We start from the raw sequence: 23,354 nt of genomic DNA on the forward strand, positions 1-23,354 counted from the left end.
ACTGCAGCCATTGATTACACTGAGCACTAGAACACCAATATGCCTCCTATTAGTAAAACAGAGCAAGCTGGACTGCTATAGATCCCTAAGGAGAAACTACACATTAACAGAATTCCTCAGCTTCATCACATGTGCAAATACAGACCAACATTCGCACGAAATTTGAACTGGAAGCCAAGCACTGCATGCAATGCACTACCCAAGAAATAGAAATGCATTTCTTCTGTAGTAAGTGAAATCCCAATATATGAGATGCACATTACCAAAGCTAACATGCTGCATTATTAAGCTGAAAAAATGCTTTTTTGCCTTTGTAGTCTGTACATTTTACTTTTCTAATTACAGTGGTCTAGTCTCTTATATGCTTTCCTCTCTTGTGGACAAGTGCAAGGTGTTGCATATAGAGAAAAATAACCCTTGCTGTAATTACACGATGTTAGGTTCCATATTAGGAGCTACCACCCAGGAAAAGGATCTAGGCATCATAGTGGATAATACTTTAAAATCGTCGGCTCAGTGTGCTGCAGCAGTCAAAAAAACAAACAAAATGTTAGGAATTATTAGGAAGGGAATGGTTAATAAAACAGAAAATATCATAATACCTCTGTATCGCTCCATGGTGAGACCGCACCTTGAATACTGTGTACAATTCTGGTCGCCGCATCTCAAAAAAGATATAGCTGCGATGGAGAAGGTACAGAGAAGGGCAACCAAAATGATAAAGGGGATGGAACAGCTCCCCTATGAGGAAAGGCTGAAGAGGTTAGGACTTTTCAGCTTGGAGAAGAGACGGCTGAGGGGGGATATGATAGAGGTGTTTAAAATCATGAGAGGTCTAGAATGGGTAGATGTGAATCGGTTATTTACACTTTTGAATAATAGAAAGACTAGGGGGCATTCCATGAAGTTAGCATGTAGTACATTTAAGACTAATCGGAGAAAATTCTTTTTCACTCAATGCAAAATAAAGCTCTGGAATTTGTTGCCAGAGGATGTGGTTAATGCAGTAAGTGTAGCTGGGTTCAAAAAAGGTTTGGATAAGTTCTTGGAGGAGAAGTCCATTAATGGCTATTAATCAAGTTTACTTAGGGAATAGCCACTGCTATTAATTGCATCAGTAGCTTGGGATCTTCTTAGTGTTTGGGTAATTGCCAAGTTCTTGTGGCCTGGTTTGGCCTCTGTTGGAAACAGGACGGACCGGCGCCTAAATCCGCCTAAATCCGCCCGGATTTAGGCGGATTTAGGCGAGCAGGGCTCTGAAAATCTGCCCCACTATGTGCAGCCTTCTGCCACAGGAATTGCACCTAACAAATTGTACCAAAGCTTTTAAAGTTGCACTGATATTTTGAGAAGGTCCTATTATTAATTTTATTTGTTAGTTTGATTCTCTTATGTTTTCTCTTTATTTTATTGTGTCTGCAACTCTGTAAGCCGCCTAGCGCCATTTGCATTGGTGGGACATAAGTAGCAATAAATAAATTTCATCTTTTTCACGTTCTTCTCTATATCTTTTTGATGTTTTTTCCCTTTCAATTCTTTTCTCCATTGTTCCTCTAACCACTCATATTTAATGTTTCTCCTGTATTCCCCTCCAGTCCTCAGTCTTCATCTTTTTACCGCTTGCTTATCTACCAGCTTTCTGGTTCTTTCTTTCATCCTCTTTCCCTCTCCTCAGCTCTTCTGTTCCCCCAGACTTCTTCCCTCGTTCACCCATTCCTGCATTTCCACATCTGTACTCACCCCCAGCCCTTATCTGCTTTCCTCTGCCTATTGTCCCTTCCAGCTCCTTTCTTGTCTCTTGCTCCCACCCAATCTCTCATTACATTTTATCACCACCTTCCCAGCTCTGTTTCCATTCTCTCTCAACTCCTCCACTACCTCTCAATCCCTCTCCACTGCCTCCCTTGTCTTTCATCCCCCTGTACCCCACCAGGTCCTTCACATCTTCATTCTTCAACCCCTTCTCTTACAGCTGTCTCACATCTGTAGCTCCTTCTGAAACCTCACTCATATCCTCCTAGATCAAATCAACACCGCCACTACTTGCTTATCCAATCCCTGAATCCCCTTTTCTCCTCGACTCCTCCCACTCCCCACTCTATCCTAATCACTATTCAATACCCAAGTCCCCCAGTCTCTCCCCATTAATCCCTAATAAGCCTATGTCCCCACTTTCATAGTAACATAGTAAATGACGTCAGAAAAAGACCCAAGTGATCCATCCAGTTTGACCAGCAAACTGTTAAGGGTAGTAACTACCACTCCATGCAGGTTACCCCCATGCCTTCTGTTAAAGGGTAGTAACTGCCGCTCCATGCAGGTTACCCCATGCCTTCTGTTAAGTGTAGTAACTGCCGCTCCATGCAGGTTACCCCATGCCTTCTGTTAAGGGTAGTAACTGCCGCTCCGTGTAGGTTACCCCCATGCCTTCTGTTAAAGGTAGTAACTACTGCTCCATACAGGTTACCCCAGGTAACACAAGTTACCCTTTTCCTCATTTCTATCCTTTAGCCATTGGGGAACCTCCATGTTTATCCCTTTCTCTTTTGAATTTCATTACAGTTTGTGTCTTCACCTCCTCTTCCAAGAGGGGATGCCATTCATCCACCAACCTTTCCATGAAACTGTTCCTGAATCTACCCCATCTCAGTAGGCCACCACCCTCTCAGTTCCTGGGTTGTGATGCTTGTGACTGGGTTCTTGTCATGCACAGCAACACTTAGGCTATGCATGGATGTGTTGTATGTTGTGCATGAGCCCAGCTTACAGGGAACAGTGGCTGGCAGATACATTTCTTTCTTTGTGTTTGCTGCTTCATTTCTTATCTTAATTTGTCTTCCTTCCAGGTTTATAACTCATTCTACTTTTCTTAGGAGTGTGACTATGCCATCTATATTATTACTACCTAAGAGCTTGTACACAGAGCTTACAGAACGTAATCTGAGCTATTTTCCATCAGTGTACAGATGTAAGAGTGTTCCAGTTGTGAGGGAAAAGTTCAGGGCTAGACAAATTATTTCCATTTATTGAAGGTCTGGCCTTCACGTTTAGCTTTGTGTTTGCTTCTCAGTCTCTGTTAATTTCACAGTTACAGCTTTAACTCTTTCATTCCTTCCAGGATGTGCACATAGGCTACTATATATTTATTTATTTATTTATTTATAGTTTTTTTAATACCGATTACGCCTGGTGGAATCTATATATATATATAAAATCTATATATAGTCATATAAAATAGGGGGGAAATTCCCAGGTGGTTGTAAATGACACATAGCCCAGTAGAGCAGGAAGAAATTGGGGGCAAAGACAGATACTAGAATAAGACGTCATGATAAGCTCAAGGGAATAGACTTGCGTAACATTAGACCATACTTTATGGGAAAGGGTGGCAGATGCATGGAATGGCCTCCCAGGGAGGTGATGCAGGCCAGAACAATAAAAGATTTCAAGAAAGCCTGGGCTCTACAACATTGCAATTGAATTGAAATTGGGCAGAGATTTAAATGGACCTTATGTTGCTTAGCTGTTGTAATATTCTTGGTTGGTGTTTCTATTTTTGCATATTTTTGTTGCTGCACTATCATTGTAAACTAACACTACTCTCTCTGGTCTGGCACACTGTCCTTCTAATGCTTTTCCATTTTGAAAAGGTTAAGAAAAGAAATGCACAGTGTAAGTAAATGGGTAGCCAGGAATAACACTGGGTTAGTAAATATTTTCCAGTTTCCATGTTACCATACTGAGTCAGGCCAAAAGTCCATCCAGCCCAGCATCCTGTTTGGGTTACCAAAGACTTGATTCTCCCCAGGAGTAAATGATGGCTTCCCAAAGCTATCTAACTAATAATGGTTTATGGGCTTTTCCTTTTCATAGAAACATAGAAATGACGGCAGAAGATGACAATAGGCCCATCCAGTCTGCCCAGCAAGCTTTCACACTTATTTTCTCATGCTTATCTGTTACTCTGACCACTGAGTTCAGGGCCCTTATTGGTAACTTTTTCATTCTAATTTTCTTCCACCCCACCATTGATGCAGAGAGCAGTGTTAGAGCTGTATCAAAGTGAAGTATAAGGCTTAATGGTTGAGGGTAGTAACCGTCATATCGAGCAAATTACCCCGATGTTTGTATACTCATACTGCTCAGATCAATGCCGTGTTCAATGTTGGCTGGATATAAATCCTATTTCTTCATTTCCCCCCTGCCGTTGAAGCAGTGAGCTGTGCTGGATATGCATTCAAAGTGAAATATCAGGCTTAATTTGTTAGGGGTAGTAACCGCCGCAGTAAGCAAGCTAGTCCCATGCTTATTTGTTTACCCAAACTGTGCAATTCAGTCCTTTATTGTTGTCTGAATATAAATCATCTTTTCTTCATTCCCCTGCTGTTGAAACAGTGAGCTGCACTGGATATGCTTTCCAAGTGAAGTAACAGGCTTAAATTGGTTTGGAGTAGTAACCGCCTCAACAAGCAAGCTGCTCCCATGCTTATTTGTTTACCCAGACTGTGCTACCTTGTTGGTTGTTGCCTGAATGAAATCCTCTTTTCCACATTTCCTCTTGCCATTGAAGCATAGAGCAATGTTAGAGTCTCATTAACCGTGTGAATGTTTATTGAATAAGGGTATTAATCACCAGGTAGTAGCCTTCATTCCCGCAAGCCACCCCCATACCTCTTCTCTTCATTCTCATCCTCCAGGCTTTATGGATCCACTGTGTTTATCCCACGCCCCTTTGAAATCCTTCACAGTTTTGGTCTTCACCACTTCCTCCGGAAGGGCGTTCCAGGCATCCACCATGAAGAAATACTTCCTGACATTGTTTCTGAGTCTTCCTCCCTGGAGTTTTAAATTGTAACCCCTGGTTCTGTTGATTTTTTTTTTCCAGCGGAAAAGGTTTGTCGTTGACTTTGGATCATTAAAACCTTTCAAGTATCTGAATGTCTGGATCATATCATAGATATGTATCATAGATATGATACATATCATAGAATCATATCTTATTCTAATTCTCTTCCCAGTTTAAGACCCTTGTTGTAATGTAACTTTTGATCTCATTGCACTTGTTTATGTTCCGTTTTTTGTTCTCACCCCTTGTTGCATGTAAACCGGCATGATGTGGTTTCTAATCATGAATGCCGGTATAGAAAAACGCTAAATTAAAAAAAAAAATCACCCCTGCTCCTCCTTTCCTCCAGGGTATACAAATTTAGATTCTTCAGTCTCTCCTCATACATCATTCGATGAAGACCATCCACCTTTTTGGTTGCCCTTCTCTGGAACGCCTCCATCCTGTTTCTGTCCCTTCTGAGATAGGGTCTCCAGAACTGAGCACAGTACTCCAGGTGAGGTCTCACCAAGGACCTGTCAAGGGGATAATTACTTCCCTTTTCTTACTCTAAATTCCTCTCTCTATGCAGCCCAGCATTCTTCTAGCTTTAGCTATTGCCTTGTCACACTTTCGCCGACATCAGATCGTTAGACACTATCACCCCCAGGAGTCTCTCCTGCTCCGAGCACATCAGCCCTTCAAACCCCATCGTATACAATTCTTTTGGATTTCCACAGCCCATAAGCATGACTCTGCACTTCTTGGCATTGAATCTCAGCTGCCATAGCTTTGACCAGTCTTTGAGTTTCCTTAAATCCTGTCTCATTCTCTCCACTCCTTATGGTGTGTCCACTCTGTTGCAGATCTTAGTATCATCCGCAAATAGACAAACCTTACCTTCTATCCCATCCGCGATGTCACTCACAAAGGTATTGAACAGGACCGGTCCCAATACCGACCCTTGCAGCACTCTGCTCATCACCGCTCTCTCTTTAGAGTAAGTTCCATTTACCATAACACATTGTCTTCTGTCCTTCAACCAATTTGCTATCCAGGCCACTACCTTGGCACTCACACCCAAGCTTCTCGTTTTTATTCCCAAGCCTCCTGTGCGGGACCATATCAAAAGCTTTGCTAAAATCCAAGTAGATGACATCACATGCTCTTCCTTGATCCAATTCCTTAGTCACCCAATCAAAAAAGTCAATCAGATTTGTCTGACAGGACCTTCTCTTGGTGAAACCATGCTGCCTCTGGTCCATCAATTCTGCTGCTTGTAGATAGTTCACTATTCTTTCCTTCAGCAGCGACTCCAATACTTTTCCCACAACCAAGGTAAGGCTAACCGGCCTGTAGTTTCCAGCCTCCTCTCTGCTTCCTCTCTTGTGAAGCGGGACCACCGTCACTCTTCTCCAATCACTCGGCACCACTACCGTTTCCAGGGAACTATTGAACAGGTCACACAGCGGAGCCGCCAGCACATCTCTGAGCTCCCTCAGTATCCTGGGATGAACATTATCAGGCCCCATGGCTTTGTCCACCTTCAGTTTTCCTACCTTTTCCCATACATTCTCTTCCATAAATTGAGTTTCATCCATTCTGCTCCCCTCCAGTTTTTTTGTTAACTAGCGCCGGTCCTTCACCGGAGTCTTCTTTAGTGAATACCGAACTGAAGTATTCGTTTAATATTTCTGCCATTTATTCATCTGTCTCCACCCATTGATCCTTTTCACCTTTCAATTTTGGTGTTCCACTTTGGACTTTTCTCCTTTCACTGATGTATCTGAAAAATATTTTGTCACCTCGCTTTACCTCTTTGGCAATCCTTTCTTCCACTTGAATTTTCGCTTTCTTGATTGCTTTCATCTCCCTCAGTTCCACCAGATATTCTTCCTTGTGCTCCTCTCTTTGGGATTCTTTATATTTCTTGAATGCTGTTCTTTTAGCTTTTATTTTGTCTACCACCTCCTTTGAGAACCAGATAGGTTTCATTTTTCTCTTGCTTTTCTTTACTTTTCTAACATATAGATTAGCTGCCTTGCTAATTGCTCCTTTTAGTTTGGTCCACTGTTGTTCCACATCTCTCTTGTTCCCCCAGCCTTCTAGTTCTTTCTCCAGGTACTTCCCCATTTCATCAAAGTCCATGTTTTTGAACTGCAAAACTCGGGTCTTTGTGCTTCTTCTCCATATCCTGTTTGTGATCTGAAACCATACCATATGATGATCACTGGTGCTGAGATGGGCACCTACCTGGACATTAGAGACATTATCTCCATTAGTGAGCACTAAATCGAGTATAGCTCCCTCCCTCGTGGGCTCCATTACCATTTGTTAGAACAGAGCCCCTTGCAGGGCATCCACTATCTCTCTACTATTGTTAGATCCTGCAGAAGGGATTCCCCAGTCTATATCCGGCAGATTAAAATCTCCAACAATCACCACTTATCCCATCTTTCCCATCTTTTGGATGTCTTCAACCAGATCTTTATCAAGCTCTTCCATTTGATTTGGAGGCCTGTAAACCACTCCAATAGAAAGGGAAGCCCCATCATCTTTTTTTAAATCGGCTCATAGTGCTTCTTCTTTGCCCCATCTTCCTTGCAGCTCAAATGCTTGGATATTGTTTCTGATAAAGAGCCACTTCTCCCCCTTTCCTGTCCTCTCTGTCCTTCCTTAACAAGTTATAGCCTGGTATTGCCATATCCCAATCATGAGCTTCCGTGAACCACGTTTCTGTGACAGCAACAACGTCCAAGTCCGCCTCCACCATTAGGGCTTGCAGATCTGGGATTTTGTTGCCCAAACTACGAGCATTTGTGCTCATAGCTTTCCAGCTTTTCTTGTTCAGGATACTTCTTTTCTTGGACTCCTTTGTGACTTATTTAGTTGAGTTTTGTTATCCACTTCACCCTTTTCCTTTGTATTTGGGGGGAGTGACATTCTAATTTCTTTCTGCCACCCCCGGCATCTAGTTTAAATGCCTTATGACATAGGATTTGAATTTATCTCTTAGGATCCTTTTTCCTGCCACAGAGAGATGTAAGCCATCTTTGACATATAGCTTTTTGTTGTTCCATGCATGGCCCCAACCCCCAATAAATCCAAAACGTTGTTCCTTACACCAAGATTTGAGCCATACATTGAAGTTATCAATATGGCTTAGTCTCTCCTTTCCCTTTCCCTGAACAGGTAATACTTCTGAAAAGGCGATGGTTGTCACCATCTGACTAATCTGCTTCGCTGGAAACTGGAGATCTCTCTGTACTGCTTGGATGCTGTTACTAGCAAGGTCGTTGGTTCCCAGATAGCTGATAAAATCAGCTTTAGAGTCTTTGCTTTCTTCTTGGATCGTTTTGACTATCTGAAAGGCCAGGGCTGTTCACCGGACACTGTATCTCCCCCAGATAGGCCAGCTAAGTTTAGCTTTTTCCTTAGCTCTCCCCAAGCTGTAGTTGTGCTGTCTCCTTGAAGATCAAAGCAGACCGAATCCATGATTGACCCCTGCAATGCACTGTCACTCACCCTGCCAGAGCTGAAGAGCCTCCTTCCCCCCCCTTTTTTTTGTTTTTTTTGCTTAAACAAAGCCACAACAGTTTAATACAGCAATATCAATATCCTATGCAGATTCCACAGCTGGTGTGCTGAGTGAAAACAAACTTTCTCTAATTTGATTTAAATCTGTACCTTTAGTTTCATGCAGTGTCCCATGGTACAACTTACCTGCTCTACACCACTCATGATTTTGTTGACCTCTGTCCTATCCCGCAGACTGAAGAGCCGTAACCTGTTCAGCCTCCCTTCATAAGGGAACTCTTCTGTCCCCTTTATCATTTTGGTTACCCTTTCTAGTTCCATTGTATATTTTTTGAGATGGGGAGACCTGAACTGCCCACAGTACTCAATGTGGTTGCACCAGGGAGAAATAGAAGCATTATGGTAGTTTCCATTTCATTTTGAGTAGCTCCTCTCTGCTTTTTTGGTTACTACTGCACACTGAGGATTTCAGTTATTTATTTGAGTAGTTAGGACAGGGCAAGTTACATGCAGGTACAGTAACTATCCACAGTGATAATACCAGCCTGGAGCGGATCCCTTTTTGCTTTCTTTTCTAGAGGTTCCCAGAGTCTGGCATGCTAGTTCTAGGTAAGATGATTACGCTAACAGACTTGGCTCTTGTGATACTAGGTCATGAGAGACTAGAAGCTGCAGTGTTAATGGAGAATGGGCAACAATGTAAAGAAACGGTCCTATCTCTTGAATGTGGCAAGGTAGATTAGATAGGTCACAGTTTAATTTGATTAATACAAAATCCAAAGAAAAAAACAGCTTCGTCAATAATTAAACTTTTTATCAAAAAAATCTTTTAAAACGAAAAGTATGTTCATAAGTGACCTTACTTTCAAAACAATATATGAGAGCTAGGAATACCACTCTGTAATTGAGTACAAAATCACTTGTGAGTACAGGGGTGTGAAAACGTCATATATGCTTTTCTGCCAAATCAGCTTGATCAAAATAATTCATGTTATATATTTCTTGTGCTTACTCCTTCCGAACTCCAAATCATATTAAATGTGTTCCATTTGTATACAGGCTAGTGAATAAAATGAGAAACTTGGAAGTAAGCGCCAAGGTGCTGGCGTGGATTGCAAACTGGTTGAATTTATTTAAATTTATTTAAACATTTTTATATACTGGCATTCGTTGTGAACATCATGTCGGTTTACAGTAAACAGGTTAAGTTTGGAAAATTACATTTTAACAGGGAAGTCAAAACTGGGAGAGGGGGTAACGACAGGCAGCTAAGAATGATAGGAGGCAGCGTGTAATGGTAAATGGGACCTGCTCTGAAGAGAGAGCGGTGTTAAGTGGAGTGCTACAGGAATCAGTGCTGGGACCGGTTCTGCTCAATACTTGTGAGCGATATTGTAGAAGGGATAGAAGGTAAAATTTATCTATTTGGGGATGATATTAAGCTCTGCAACAGAGGGGATACGCCTGATGGAGTAGATAGAATGAAAAGTGATTTAAGTGAATCTCCCCTGTTTTATTGTAACTGCAGAGCCTTTTCTTTTCACTTGCTACAATTTGTTAATGTATTTATTTATTTATTTTTTCACCCCCCTGTTAAACGTAAACTGGCATGATGAGATTTTATCTTGAATGCCGGTATAGAAAAGCGCTAAATAAATAAAATAAATAAATTTAAGAAATCATAAAGAGTGGTTGAAGATTTGGCAGCTGGGATTCAGTGCCAAGAAGTGCAGAGTCCTGCATCTGGGATGAGGTAATCCAGCAGAGCCGTATGTGATGGGGGTGAAAGACTGATGTGCATGGACCAAGAGAGGGATCTTGGGGTAATAATGTCTGGTGATCTGAAGATGACGAAGCAATATGACAAGTCAGTAGTTAAAGCCAGAAGAATGCTGGGCCGCACAGAGAGAGGAATAGCCAGTAAGAAAAAGGAGGTGATAATCCCCTTGTACAGGACCTTGGTGAGGCCTCACCTGGAGTACTGTGGTCAGTTCTGGGGATCGTATCTCAAGAAGGACAGAGACAGGATGGAGGCAGCCCAAACAAGAGCGATCAAAATGGTATGGAAGTCTCATAAGGAGAGGCCGAAGGATCTGAATATGTACACGCTGGAAGAGAGGAGGTGCAGGGGAGATAGGATACAGACCTTCAGGTACCCTGGAAGAGAGGAGGCGCGGGGGAGATAGGATACAGACCTTCAGGTACCCTGGAAGAGAGGAGGCGCGGGGGAGATAGGATACAGACCTTCAGGTACCCTGGAAGAGAGGAGGCGCGGGGGAGATAGGATACAGACCTTCAGGTACCCTGGAAGAGAGGAGGCGCGGGGGAGATAGGATACAGACCTTCAGGTACCCTGGAGGAGAGGAGGCGCGGGGGAGATAGGATACAGACCTTCAGGTACCCTGGAGGAGAGGAGGTGCGGGGGAGATAGGATACAGACCTTCAGGTACCCTGGAAGAGAGGAGGCGCGGGGGAGATAGGATACAGAGCTTCAGGTACCCTGGAAGAGAGGAGGCGTGGGGGAGATAGGATACAGAGCTTCAGGTACCCTGGAAGAGAGGAGGCGCGGGGGAGATAGGATACAGACCTTCAGGTACCCTGGAAGAGAGGAGGCGCGGGGGAGATAGGATACAGACCTTCAGATACCCTGGACGAGAGGCGGCGCGGGGGAGATATAGGATACAGACCTTCAGATACCCTGGAAGAGAGGCGGCGCGGGGGAGATATAGGATACAGACCTTCAGATACCCTGGAAGAGAGGCGGCGCGGGGGAGATATAGGATACAGACCTTCAGATACCCTGGAAGAGAGGCGGCGCGGGGGAGATATAGGATACAGACCTTCAGATACCCTGGAAGAGAGGCGGCGCGGGGGAGATATAGGATACAGAGCTTCAGATACCCTGGAAGAGAGGCGGCGCGGGGGAGATATAGGATACAGAGCTTCAGATACCCTGGAAGAGAGGAGGCGCGGGGGAGATATAGGATACAGAGCTTCAGATACCCTGGAAGAGAGGAGGCGCGGGGGAGATATAGGATACAGAGCTTCAGATACCCTGGAAGAGAGGAGGCGCGGGAGAGATAGGATACAGAGCTTCAGATACCCTGGAAGAGAGGAGGCGCGGGGGAGATAGGATACAGAGCTTCAGATACCCTGGAAGAGAGGAGGCGCGGGGGAGATAGGATACAGAGCTTCAGATACCCTGGAAGAGAGGAGGCGCGGGGGAGATAGGATACACACCTTCAGATACCCTGGACGAGAGGAGGCGCGGGGGAGATAGGATACACACCTTCAGATACCCTGGACGAGAGGAGGCGCGGGGGAGATAGGATACACACCTTCAGATACCCTGGACGAGAGGAGGCGCGGGGGAGATAGGATACACACCTTCAGATACCTAAAAAGTTTTAATGATACACAAACTTTGAATCTTTTCTGTTGGAAAGAAAATAAAAGTATTAGGCATCACGAAATGAAACTCCAGGGGGGACGACTCAGAACTAACGTCAGGAAGTATTTCTTCATGGAGAGGGTGGTGGATGCCTGGAATGCCCTTCTGGAGGAGGTGATGAAGACAAAAACAGTCAAAGAATTCAAAGGGGCATGGGATAAAAACTGTGGATCTCTAAAGGCTAGAGGACAGAACTGAGATGAGCGTGCAGGGAAGCGGTTGCAGGTGCGGCAGTTACTACTGCCCTTAGCAGGAGGCATGGAGATTACTACCCTTCACCAACAAGCATTGATACTTTTAATGCAACTGCAACATTGCTCCCCACTTTGATGGTAGGAGGATAAAGAGGAATTAATTTAAAAAAACAACCAAGGGCCTTGACGCCTACGGTCTGGGATACTGATACGCAGACATAAGGGAAAAAGCATAGGATGGCTTCTGCGGCCTAGTTGTAAAGGAAATGAGGAAAGCGTGCCTGGGGGGGGGGGGGGGGGTAACTTGCTGGTGCAAGCTGTTACTACTTTAGCACAAGGCATGGAAATTACTACCCTTCACCAACAAGCATTGATACTTTTAATGCAACTGCAACATTGCTTCCCACTTCGAAGGCAAGGGGAATTGGATTCAGACAATAACCAAGAGGGTCCAGATTTCTACAGTTTTGGGTATTGATACTCAGGCATAAGGGAAAATGTACAGGGCTGCTTCTATGGCCAAGTCCTTCAGCAACACACGTCAAGCAGCACTGTCTGAATTTTCAAGAAAGCTTATCGCCCAGTAAAAAATGTTGCTAGCTGAAATTTTTATGGGTTATCATAAGGCTTGGGGATAACTGCACGGAGTGACAGTTACTAGCCTTATGAGAAACATGGGGGTAGCCTGCATGGAGTAGCAATAACTACCTAGGGAAGCTTGCTGGTCAGACTGGCTGGACCATTTAGTCTTTTTCTGCTGTCCTTACTATGTTGCTATATTTATTTATTTATTTATTTATTTAGATTTTTTCTATACCGGCATTCGTGAAAATATCACATCAAGCCGGTTTACAATAAACAATGGGGTGATAACCGGAACAGAGAACGAGATAATATGTACTAAACATACTATAGATGCAGTTACAATAAAACAAGGAGTCGTACAACTAGGAGCAAGAAGAAGAGAAGATATTAACTTTAACATAGTATATTAACCCGTAAAATGGTAGAATTTCCAAGAATATATGTAATTATATATAAGGTGCTTATCTCAAATCAAGCGCTATCCCCAGACAGACAAGATAGTATCCACTCTCCTGCTCTCCAGTGAAATTCTGCAGCTCTCCGACACAGCTGTGTGTTGCCCGCTCAGTCTCACCATCCTGGTTGAAGATTTTAATGATGATTGCTCCAAACAACCAATTTTTATCTTAGAATATGTTTGAAGAGATTTATTTAGGTGCTTTTTCTTCATAAAGCTTTGCACACTTGCATTTTAAGTTTTCTTCCTCTTCATGTATCTAAAATTGTGTTCAAACTGTTATATTCAAAATGTGAGAATACTCCATGTATTGGTACATCTTATAATCATATAAATTAGATATGTTCATGGCATGTTTGAATTTTGTAGCAAATGCCTCTGTAGTTAATAAAAGAGGCGATATTGTTGTAATGGACAATTGTCAGATGAACATTTTTATAAACCTCTCATTTCTGACCCCACTGCACATGAATTTAAGAATATTTGAGAAATTTGGGGACGAGAAGCAGGTTTCTTGACAGCTATGGAGAGTGAATTCTTTATTAAATCACATCCAAAGGTCCTCGTAATATAATTTGTGCTGAAAGTACATAAATCTGATGGCGCCTCCCTGGTGGCCAATAATTCCAGGTTTGGAATGTTTACCCAACGCTCCTTCAGATATCTGTGGTTTCTCAGATTTAACTAATCACTTGAATAGTGGGTGGATTTTGGCTCCATTAGATATTATAGCCCTTTATACGAACATTTCCTAGGAAGAAGCTGTGAAGGTCCAACTATGAATTTATGATTTTTCAGGTAAATGTATCTATTTTAGGAGATTTAACCATATTAGTTTTATCCTCAAATTATTTCTGCTTTCAATATCTGATTTTATGTGCAGATAAAGGGAACCGCTGATTGCATGCCTACATAGGGCTGATTTTGAAGTTAATTATGTTTCAACATCTCCTTCTGGTTCCATATACATACATGGATGGAAAAGGTTTATCAACAATATTTTCATTATCTGGACTGGTCCTAATGAAACATTGTTTGAATTTGTTCAGTGGCTAAATCTGTGTGGCCCTCATATGCAGCAACAGACAGCATTTCTGGACATTTTATTTATAGTTTCTGCACAAGGGCTTTCTACTAACATCTTTAAGAAGCCTACAGATTGCTTTAATAGATTAGTACAAAGTCATCAGCTGAAATCTTTGTGAAACAATATTCTGGTTGGTCATTTCCTTTGCTTCAGACGATTGTCTTCCTCTTTGGAAGAGTTTAAGGTATTGATGCATGAAATGTGGTAAAGATTGTAGACCCTGGTTACCCTAGCAGAGTAATTTAGAAAAGTGAATAAGAGGGCATAGCTTGTCGAGCATAAATGGCTTTTGCTACCTCAGCCTTGATTTAGCATAAGTTCCATTAGTATGTGTGATCCTCTTCTCTTCAAAATCAAATATGATTAGGCAAGTATTTTGAGACGTTGGCACATTCTAGAGGAACATTTTTATTTTATTTTATTTATTTATTTCTTTTGTATACCGACATTCGATCGAAATATCACATCGGTTTCCAGATAACAGGTTGAATAGGGCGAGAACTGCCCTATTTTACATTGTAACAAGATAATTAATTAAACAATTAATACAAGAAACATTGTAACAGCTGAATATACTTAAATGTGGGTATAGAGAAATGGCCTATAGCCTATATACAAAATGTACAATATGATTTGGTTACGAGTAGAGGGGGGACAGGGAGGAGGGAGTGCAGGGAGGGGGAGAGGGAGGGAAAGGAGGGGGGGAGGGGAGGTGAAGGGGGGGAGGGGGGGTTATGCGTTAGTGCAGGGTAGTAGTCAAGCGGAGAGGCTTTCAAGAACATGTATTTTAGGATGTTGGGGTTCAGGAGGGAAGGCTTTTAAGAACAGCCATGTTTTGAGCTGTTTTTTAAAGGCTTGGGGTGAGGGTTCGTTTCTGAGAAGTGTGGGGAGGGAGTTCCACAGGATAGGGCCAGCAGTTGAAATGGCTCGTTTGCGTGTTGCATTGAGGTGAGCATTTTTGAGATTTGGGATGGAGAGGAGACCTGAGTTGGAGGATCTGAGAGTTCTTTGTGTGATATATGGTTGGATGGTGTTGTTTAGCCAGACCATTTTGTTGTTGTTTATTTTTTTGTGTATAAGGGTGAGTGTTTTATACTGGATTCTTTGTGTGATGGGCAGCCAGTGGAGGTCTTTGAGAGTGGGAGTGATGTGTGAGGATTTACTGTGGTTGGTGATGATTCTGGCGGCGGCGTTTTGTAGGACTTGGAGAGGCTTGATGTGGATTTCCGGAAGTCCAAGGAGGAGGGAGTTGCAGTAGTCGAGTTTTGAGAAAATAATTGATTGCAGTACTGTGCGGAAATCATGCGGATGGAGGAGAGGTTTGAGTTTTTTTAGTGTTTGAAGTTTGAAAAATCCATCTTTGATTGTATTGGAGATGTGTCATTTAAAGTTGAGTTGGCTGTCGATGGTAACTCCTAGGTTTTTTGTGGATGGTGTGAGAGAGGTTCTTGATGAGTTTGGCATCCCCGTGTTGTTTGAGCTTCCTGGATCGTTTGGGGGGGTGCTCTCGAGGGGGGAAGAGGGACGGTCGTCCTGGATGTGAATGATTTCTGTTTTAGCTTGGTTGAGGCAGAGTGATAGTTGGGATAGCAGTTGTGATAGTTTTGAACTGAGTTTGTTCCATCTTTCCATGGTGAGTTCAATGGATTTGGTTATGGGGAGTAGAATTTGAATGTCGTCTGCATAAACGAAGAAGGTGAGGTTGGCATCTGAGAGGTATTTGCATAGTGGAAGGAGGTAGATATTGAAGAGGGTCGAGGATAGTGAAGAACCTTGAGGGACGCCATGGGTGAGGGGCACTTGGGAGGATTCAGATGAGTTTGTCTTGACAATGAAGGATCTGTTAGTGAGGTAAGATTTGAGTGTAGTGTCTAGCAGACCGATTTCTTTAAGCCTGGTGAGGAGAGTTCTGTGGTTGATGGTGTCAAAGGCGGCTGAAATATCGAGGAGGATCAGGAGGAATGTTTTGCCACTGTCACGACCTCTGAGGATGGTGTCAGTGAGGGTGAGGAGGAGAGTTTCTGTGCTGTAGAATTTTCTGAAGCCGTGCTGTGTTGGGTGAAGAAAATTGTGGGCGTCAAGGTGGTCTGTGAGTTGATTGTTGACAGTTTTCTCGATGATTTTTGCTAGGAATGGGAGGTTGGAGACTGGTCTGTAGTTTGCAGGATCTGATTTGTCGAGTTGCGGTTTTTTGATGATTGGTTTGATGATTGGTTTGATTGGAACATCACATTTTTCAAGCCAAGCCTTGATTTATTTACCACCAGGATGGGAACTTGAGGGATAGATTAATCTCACTGATTTTACCAACAATATCTGACATAACGACAAATGAAACAGTGAGACATAGAAAATGTGACCACTGCACTGTGGGTGACTTATGTTTAGAAATGAATGTTTGAATATCCTACTTTAAATCTGCGACAATTTTTGAAAACTCCTACAACTTGTAATATAGCTCAAGTGATTTATGTAGCCATTTGCCCTGGTTTATTATTGTACATTGGACATACAGTGAAGCAGTTGAAAGTTGGAATAAGTGAACATCTCAACTGTATTAGGCATTCACGTAGAGAGGGTCCCCTAGTGGATCATTGGCTGACTGCTAAACACGTAATACATAATCTTCGATTTGCAGCTTTGGAAAGGATTGTACTCAAACTTGGGGGCAGGGAACTGATTTTTCTCAAGCCCCCCTATGACATAAGTAACATTGGATCTATGAATAGCACACTATGTTCCAGTTGAATGTCAATCATTGTTTAGGGGTGTAACCTTTATTCATGCTTATGTTCTGTGGATCTCTTAAGGCTAGAGGCTGGGAATGAAGAAGAAAGTGCATGGGGGTAGTAACTTGCTGGTGTGGCGGTTACTACCCTTAACCAATAAGCCTTCATACTGTTGATGCAACTCCATCATTGCTCTCTGTTTCAGCGGCAGGAGGAAAAGGGGAATTAGATTGAGACAGCAACCAACAAGGTCGTTGAATTGTACATACTGGGAAAACAAGCATGGGGGTAACTTGCTGATGTGGCTGTTACTACCATTAACCAAAAGACCTGATACTTTTGATGCAACTCCAACATTGCTCTCTGCTTCAACGGCAAGAGGTAACAGGGAACTGGACTCAGACAGCAACAAACAAGGGCCCTGACTTTGATGATCTGGGAAACCGATAATTAGAGGTGACTTGTATGGTGCAGTAGATACTACCATAAGCTTGCTGGGCAGACTGGATGGACCATTTGGGCCTTTTCTGCTGTCATTTCTATGTTTCTATAATTCTCATGTGGATTGGATTCTAGCTCTGAATTGGATGTGGGATTCTTTCTGGTTTCTTATAAAAAGCACAGAATAGAGTGTAAGTTCATTTAAGCATTGAGAAGTGTGATGAGAGGACTGCTACCATAAGATGAATGTAAACTGTTCATACAGATACCCTCATTTGTTGCTGTGAATATGTGTAATTTATGCGCGCATAAGATATAACAATACATGGAATATTTTAACATTTTGAACACAATTTTAGATAAATGAAGAGAGAGAGAATTTTAAATGCAAGTGTGCAAAGCTTTATGAGAAAAAGCACCTACAGAAGTCTTTTCAAACAGTTCTAAGAAAGCAAGTGGTTGGTTGTTTGGAGCAATCGTCATTGAAATTTTCAAGCAAGATGGTGGGAGTGAGCCTCCTTGACAAAGCCCGAGCGGCGAAACACAGCTGTGTCCGAGAGTTGCAGAACTTCATTGGAGAGCCGCAAAGTAGATACCTTCTTGTCTGTCGCTTGATTTGAGATGAGCACCCTGTATATAATTGAATGCAAATGGAAGTTCTGATAGAATAACTCGAATTATTTTGATCAAGACTGATTTAGCAGAAAGACCCAACTATAAACACTAGACATTGTCGCACCCCTGCACTCACAAGTGTGTTTGTGTGTAACGACTAAGCTCTGATATATTGTTTTGAGAGCAAGGCCACTTATGAACCTACTTTTCACTTGTTTAAAAGTGTTTTGGATAAATAAGTTTAATTATTGGTGGAGATGTATTTTCTTTGGATTTTGTACTGATGGGATTTACCCTAGGTCCAGAGAATACCTGCCCTACTGGTTTATATTCATTGTTTAATCTTACCTTCACTCCTTTTCCAAGACCGATCTGAGCACAGAAGAGTTTTAATGATGACGTGACTCTGATTCCCTGACTCGTGCTCTGTAGAGTAGCCACTGCTGAATGCCATTCGGACGTGCACAGTCCCTTCCCCTGACTCCTGATTCGCGATTATTGGACTGCACCACAGGGGCAGCTCCTTCACACATCAGTTTTTATTGTACCCAAGCAAGCCACGCGGCACGACCAGAAGGCAGGATAAACGCCTCAAAGGCTATATTCGGTGGGAGAAATATTTAGGCAACTCATTCTAGGAAGGAGCCAGGAAAATGGTTTTCCTCTTGCTCTTCTTGCAAACTTTTTTTAGTTTAGTGGATTGTTTTTGTTTCTTTTCCTGTTTACTTTTTGCTTTTCTTTGCTGTCCAGCCTTACTCTTCCTGCTTCTCCTTCTGCTAAGCACTCTTAATCCAACCCCAGCTTCCTAACAGCTGCTTTCAGGCACTCACCTTCTCTTCCTTTCCATTCAGGTACTCTCCTCCCAACACCAGGCATCCCACCTGCCACCACCTCCTAGAAAGCCCAGGGATGGGGGGGGGTTTCTCCACGAGCTGGGAGCTCTTCTGTAATGCATCAGATGCTGAATCTTAGATGCCTGGGTGGGGTTTCCCAGCCCTAGCTAAGATCATCTCCAAGGAAATCCTCTCTTCACTTAAGACACTCGGGGAAGACCCATTGCAGTGTACACAGAGCAAATCCAGAGTGGATAGTCCTTGTAGCAGCGTACAATCCAGAGTCAGTGCTACTAGAGGATGAATCGCGCAAAGAACTATACCCTGTGCCTCTAGCAACCACATAATCTAATGCAGAAACTGAGCAAGTGTCAGACAAACTTTAAAAAGAAACTCAACATTAAAAGCGTGCAAGACACCAGGCTGCAAGCCGTGACCCCCACGGATACCCGCAGGGGAAAGACATTCACATAAGGGGGCCCTGTATTTGCTCCTTCATTAATGTACTATATATTGTCCAGTGCAGAAAAGTATTAAGACGGGGTAGTACATTGGTGAAACGAATTTGAAGATTGTAGGTCAGACACTAGTTAACACTTCACAGAAAAGAGCAAGGTGACACTTCTGTGGGAGAAGCAAGACCATAGCATCAATGAATCTTATAGTCTGGATACTGAAAAGGAAAGTAAGATCCAGGTTAACAAACACCAAATTGTTGGCTGCACCCTGCCATGAATGTCTCCTACTCCATGGGGTCGAGTGGCACCTTATAGACGAAGCAATTTATTAAAGCAGAGTCCCCCAGGCGGTCCTACCCCAAGTGCACCGTGGCTTAATCTCAGGGTCTGGAGCAGGAGATATTTCTTCCCTCGTAGCACTAGGTGGCCATCAGTGAAATAGCCTGCTCTGCTGTTGCATTTTATAAATCAGCTGTTGGGGACTGAGGGATTGACAGGCGCATTTGTTAGCTTGGCAGGGAGCGAATTCTCCAGCTTACCTGCTGTTTGTTGTTGTTTAAGGGAATTATGGCCCCGTAGCCCAGCAGCAGAGCAGGAGGAAACTGTTGGGCCTAAAGGAAAAGAAGTCCTACTTCTGTGGCATCCACTGAGGACTTTCCAGGCAGAGAAGCTCTTGGTACCTGCAATTCAAGAGCAGCCCACACCCCTGCATACCACGTCTTGCCATTTCAATAGCTTGGGATCCTGTTCAGACTGGAAATTGTATGTAAATGCAAATATTCTGTTTGCCTTGCCTGGGCCTCACCTCTCTTCCCTGATCCTTTTCTTAGCAGAAATTCTTGTCCTGTTTACATGGATTTTTTTCATCTGCAGCAACAAATTTTCTGTGATGATGTGAAGTGATGTCTTGCAGCAGTGACGAAGGGACTCCCTCTGTGTGTGTGTGTGTGTGTGTGTGTGCGCGGCCTGTCCTAGCAGCGGTGACGAAGGGACTGTCTCTGTGCGTGTGTGTGTGTGTGTGTGTGTGGCCCTGTCCTAGTAGCAGTGACAAAGGGACTGTCTCTGTGTGTGTGTGTGTGTGCGGCCTGTCCTAGCAGCGGTGACGAAGGGACTGTCTCTGTGCGTGTGTGTGTGTGTGCGGCCTGTCCTAGCAGCGGGTGACGAAGGGACTGTCTCTGTGCGTGTGTGTGTGTGTGCGGCCTGTCCTAGCAGCAGTGACAAAGGGACTGTCTCTGTGTGTGTGTGTGTGTGTGTGTGTGTGTGCGGCCTGTCCTAGCAGCGGTGACGAAGGGACTGTCTCTGTGTGTGTGTGTGTGCGGCCTGTCCTAGCAGCGGTGACGAAGGGACTGTCTCTGTGCGTGTGTGTGTGTGTGCGGCCTGTCCTAGCAGCAGTGACAAAGGGACTGTCTCTGTGTGTGTGTGTGTGGCCTGTCATAGCAGCGGTGACGAAGGGACTGTCTCTGTGTGTGTGCGGCCTGTCCTAACAGCGGTGATGAAGGGACTGTCTCTCACTGTGTGTGTGTGCGGCCTGTCCTAACAGCGGTGACGAAGGGACTGTCTCTGTGTGTGTGCACAGCCTGTCCTAGCAGCGGTGACAAAGGGACTGTCTCTGTGTGTGTGCGGCCTGTCCTAACAGCGGTGACGAAGGGACTGTCTCTCACTGTGTGTGTGTGCGGCCTGTCCTAACAGCGGTGACGAAGGGACTGTCTCTGTGTGTGTGTGTGTGTGTGCGGCCTGTCCTAGCAGCAGTGACAAAGGGACTGTATGTGTGGGGCCTGTCTTAACAGCGGTGACGAAGGGACTGTCTGTGTGTGTGTGTGTGTGTGTGTGTGTGCGGCCTGTCATAGCAGCGGTGATGAAGAGACTGTCTCTCACCGTGTGTGTGCGCCTGTCCTAGCTGCGGTGATGAAGGGACTGTCTCTCACTGTGTGTGTGTGTGGCCTGTCCTAGCAGCGGTGATGAAGGGACTGTCTCTCCCCATGTGTGTGTGTGTGTGTGCGGCCTGTCCTAGCAGCGGTGATGAAGGGACTGTCTCTCACTGTGTGTGTGTGCACGGCCTGTCCTAGCAGCGGTGATGAAGGGACTGTCTCTCACTGTGTGTGTGTGCACGGCCTGTCCTAGCAGATATGTTTCCTCTGGCATTGCTAGCCATTAGGTGTTCACTGAAAGCCCTCCGTGCTTTGCCATCTACCAGCTCAGCAGAAAAGATCCTGCCTGGCATAACGATCTGTTGAGCAAAGTCAGACTTGGGCCGGGTTACTGATGTGACCCAGACGTGGCCTGGGAAGCAGTCTGACACTGCTGCAGAATTAGCTGTAGGGAGAGATTTCTGGCGGTGGGGCTGTTAGAAGCAGGCCGCCTTCCCCTCCGTGTAACTCTGTATGAATGGTTCATTTCTGCACATCTGGCTTTGCATGAATAGCACCGCATGTGTGATGAGTGGCAGCGGCCCCGGGTGTGCTCGGTGTTAGAAGATACGGTCAGCAGGCCACCGTCCCCTCCGTGTAACTCTGTATGAACGGTTCATTTCTGCACATCTGGCTTTGCATGAATAGCACCGCGCGTGTGATGAGGGGCAGCGGCCCCGGGTGTGCTCGGTGTTAGAAGATACGGTCAGCAGGCCGCCTTCCCCTCCGTGTAACTCTGTATGAATGGTTCATTTCTGCACATCTGGCTTTGCATGAATAGCACCGCGCGTGTGATGAGTGGCAGCGGCCCCGGGTGTGCTCGGTGTTAGAAGATACGGTCAGCAGGCCGCCTTCCCCTCCGTGTAACTCTGTATGAATGGTTCATTTCTGCACATCTGGCTTTGCATGAATAGCACCGCGCGTGTGATGAGGGGCAGCGGCCCCGGGTGTGCTCGGTGTTAGAAGATACGGTCAGCAGGCCGCCTTCCCCTCCGTGTAACTCTGTATGAATGGTTCATTTCTGCACATCTGGCTTTGCATGAATAGCACCGCATGTGTGATGAGTGGCAGCGGCCCCGGGTGTGCTCGGTGTTAGAAGATACGGTCAGCAGGCCACCGTCCCCTCCGTGTAACTCTGTATGAACGGTTCATTTCTGCACATCTGGCTTTGCATGAATAGCACCGCGCGTGTGATGAGGGGCAGCGGCCCCGGGTGTGCTCGGTGTTAGAAGATACGGTCAGCAGGCCGCCTTCCCCTCCGTGTAACTCTGCATGAATGGTTCATTTCTGCACATCTGGCTTTGCATGAATAGCACCGCGCGTGTGATGAGGGGCAGCGGCCCCGGGTGTGCTCGGTGTTAGAAGATACGGTCAGCAGGCCGCCTTCCCCTCCGTGTAACTCTGTATGAATGGTTCATTTCTGCACATCTGGCTTTGCATGAATAGCACCGCATGTGTGATGAGTGGCAGCGGCCCCGGGTGTGCTCGGTGTTAGAAGATACGGTCAGCAGGCCACCGTCCCCTCCGTGTAACTCTGTATGAACGGTTCATTTATGCACATCTGGCTTTGCATGAATAGCACCGCATGTGTGATGCGTGGCAGCGGCCACGGGTGTGCTCGGTGTTAGAAGATATGGTCAGCAGGCCGCCTTCCCCTCCGTGTAACTCTGCATGAATGGTTCATTTCTGCACATCTGGCTTTGCATGAATAGCACCGCATGTGTGATGCGTGGCAGCGGCCACGGGTGTGCTCGGTGTTAGAAGATACGGTCAGCAGGCCACCGTCCCCTCCGTGTAACTCTGCATGAATGGTTCATTTCTGCACATCTGGCTTTGCATGAATAGCACCGCATGTGTGATGCGTGGCAGCTGCCCCGGGTGTGCTCGGTGTTAGAAGATACGGTCAGCAGGCCGCCTTCCCCTCCGTGTAACTCTGTATGAACGGTTCATTTCTGCACATCTGGCTTTGCATGAATAGCACCGCATGTGTGATGAGTGGCAGCGGCCCCGGGTGTGCTCGGTGTTAGAAGATACGGTCAGCAGGCCGCCTTCCCCTCCGTGTAACTCTGTATGAATGGTTCATTTCTGCACATCTGGCTTTGCATGAATAGCACCGCATGTGTGATGCGTGGCAGCGGCCCCGGGTGTGCTCGGTGTTAGAAGATATGGTCAGCAGGCCGCCTTCCCCTCCGTGTAACTCTGTATGAATGGTTCATTTCTGCACATCTGGCTTTG

General features: G+C 44.9%; 1 protein-coding gene across 3 annotated transcripts in view; it reads left to right on the forward strand.

Moving 5' to 3' along the window:
- The window catches only part of ZFAND3 (zinc finger AN1-type containing 3), a 558,612-nt gene that overhangs the window by 149,323 nt on the left and 385,935 nt on the right, over positions 1–23,354 (forward strand). The window contains exon 2 of one of the 3 annotated variants that reach the window (XM_029592912.1): positions 19,774–19,974. The exons of the other annotated variants lie outside the window; for them this stretch is intronic. Coding sequence (XP_029448772.1) covers positions 19,774–19,974 — 201 coding nt within the window. The remainder of the gene's footprint in view (positions 1–19,773; positions 19,975–23,354) is intronic. 3 annotated transcript variants of the gene reach the window in all.

The sequence above is a fragment of the Rhinatrema bivittatum genome, chromosome 3 (assembly GCF_901001135.1).
Source record: "Rhinatrema bivittatum chromosome 3, aRhiBiv1.1, whole genome shotgun sequence".
NCBI classification, from domain to species: domain Eukaryota; kingdom Metazoa; phylum Chordata; class Amphibia; order Gymnophiona; family Rhinatrematidae; genus Rhinatrema; species Rhinatrema bivittatum.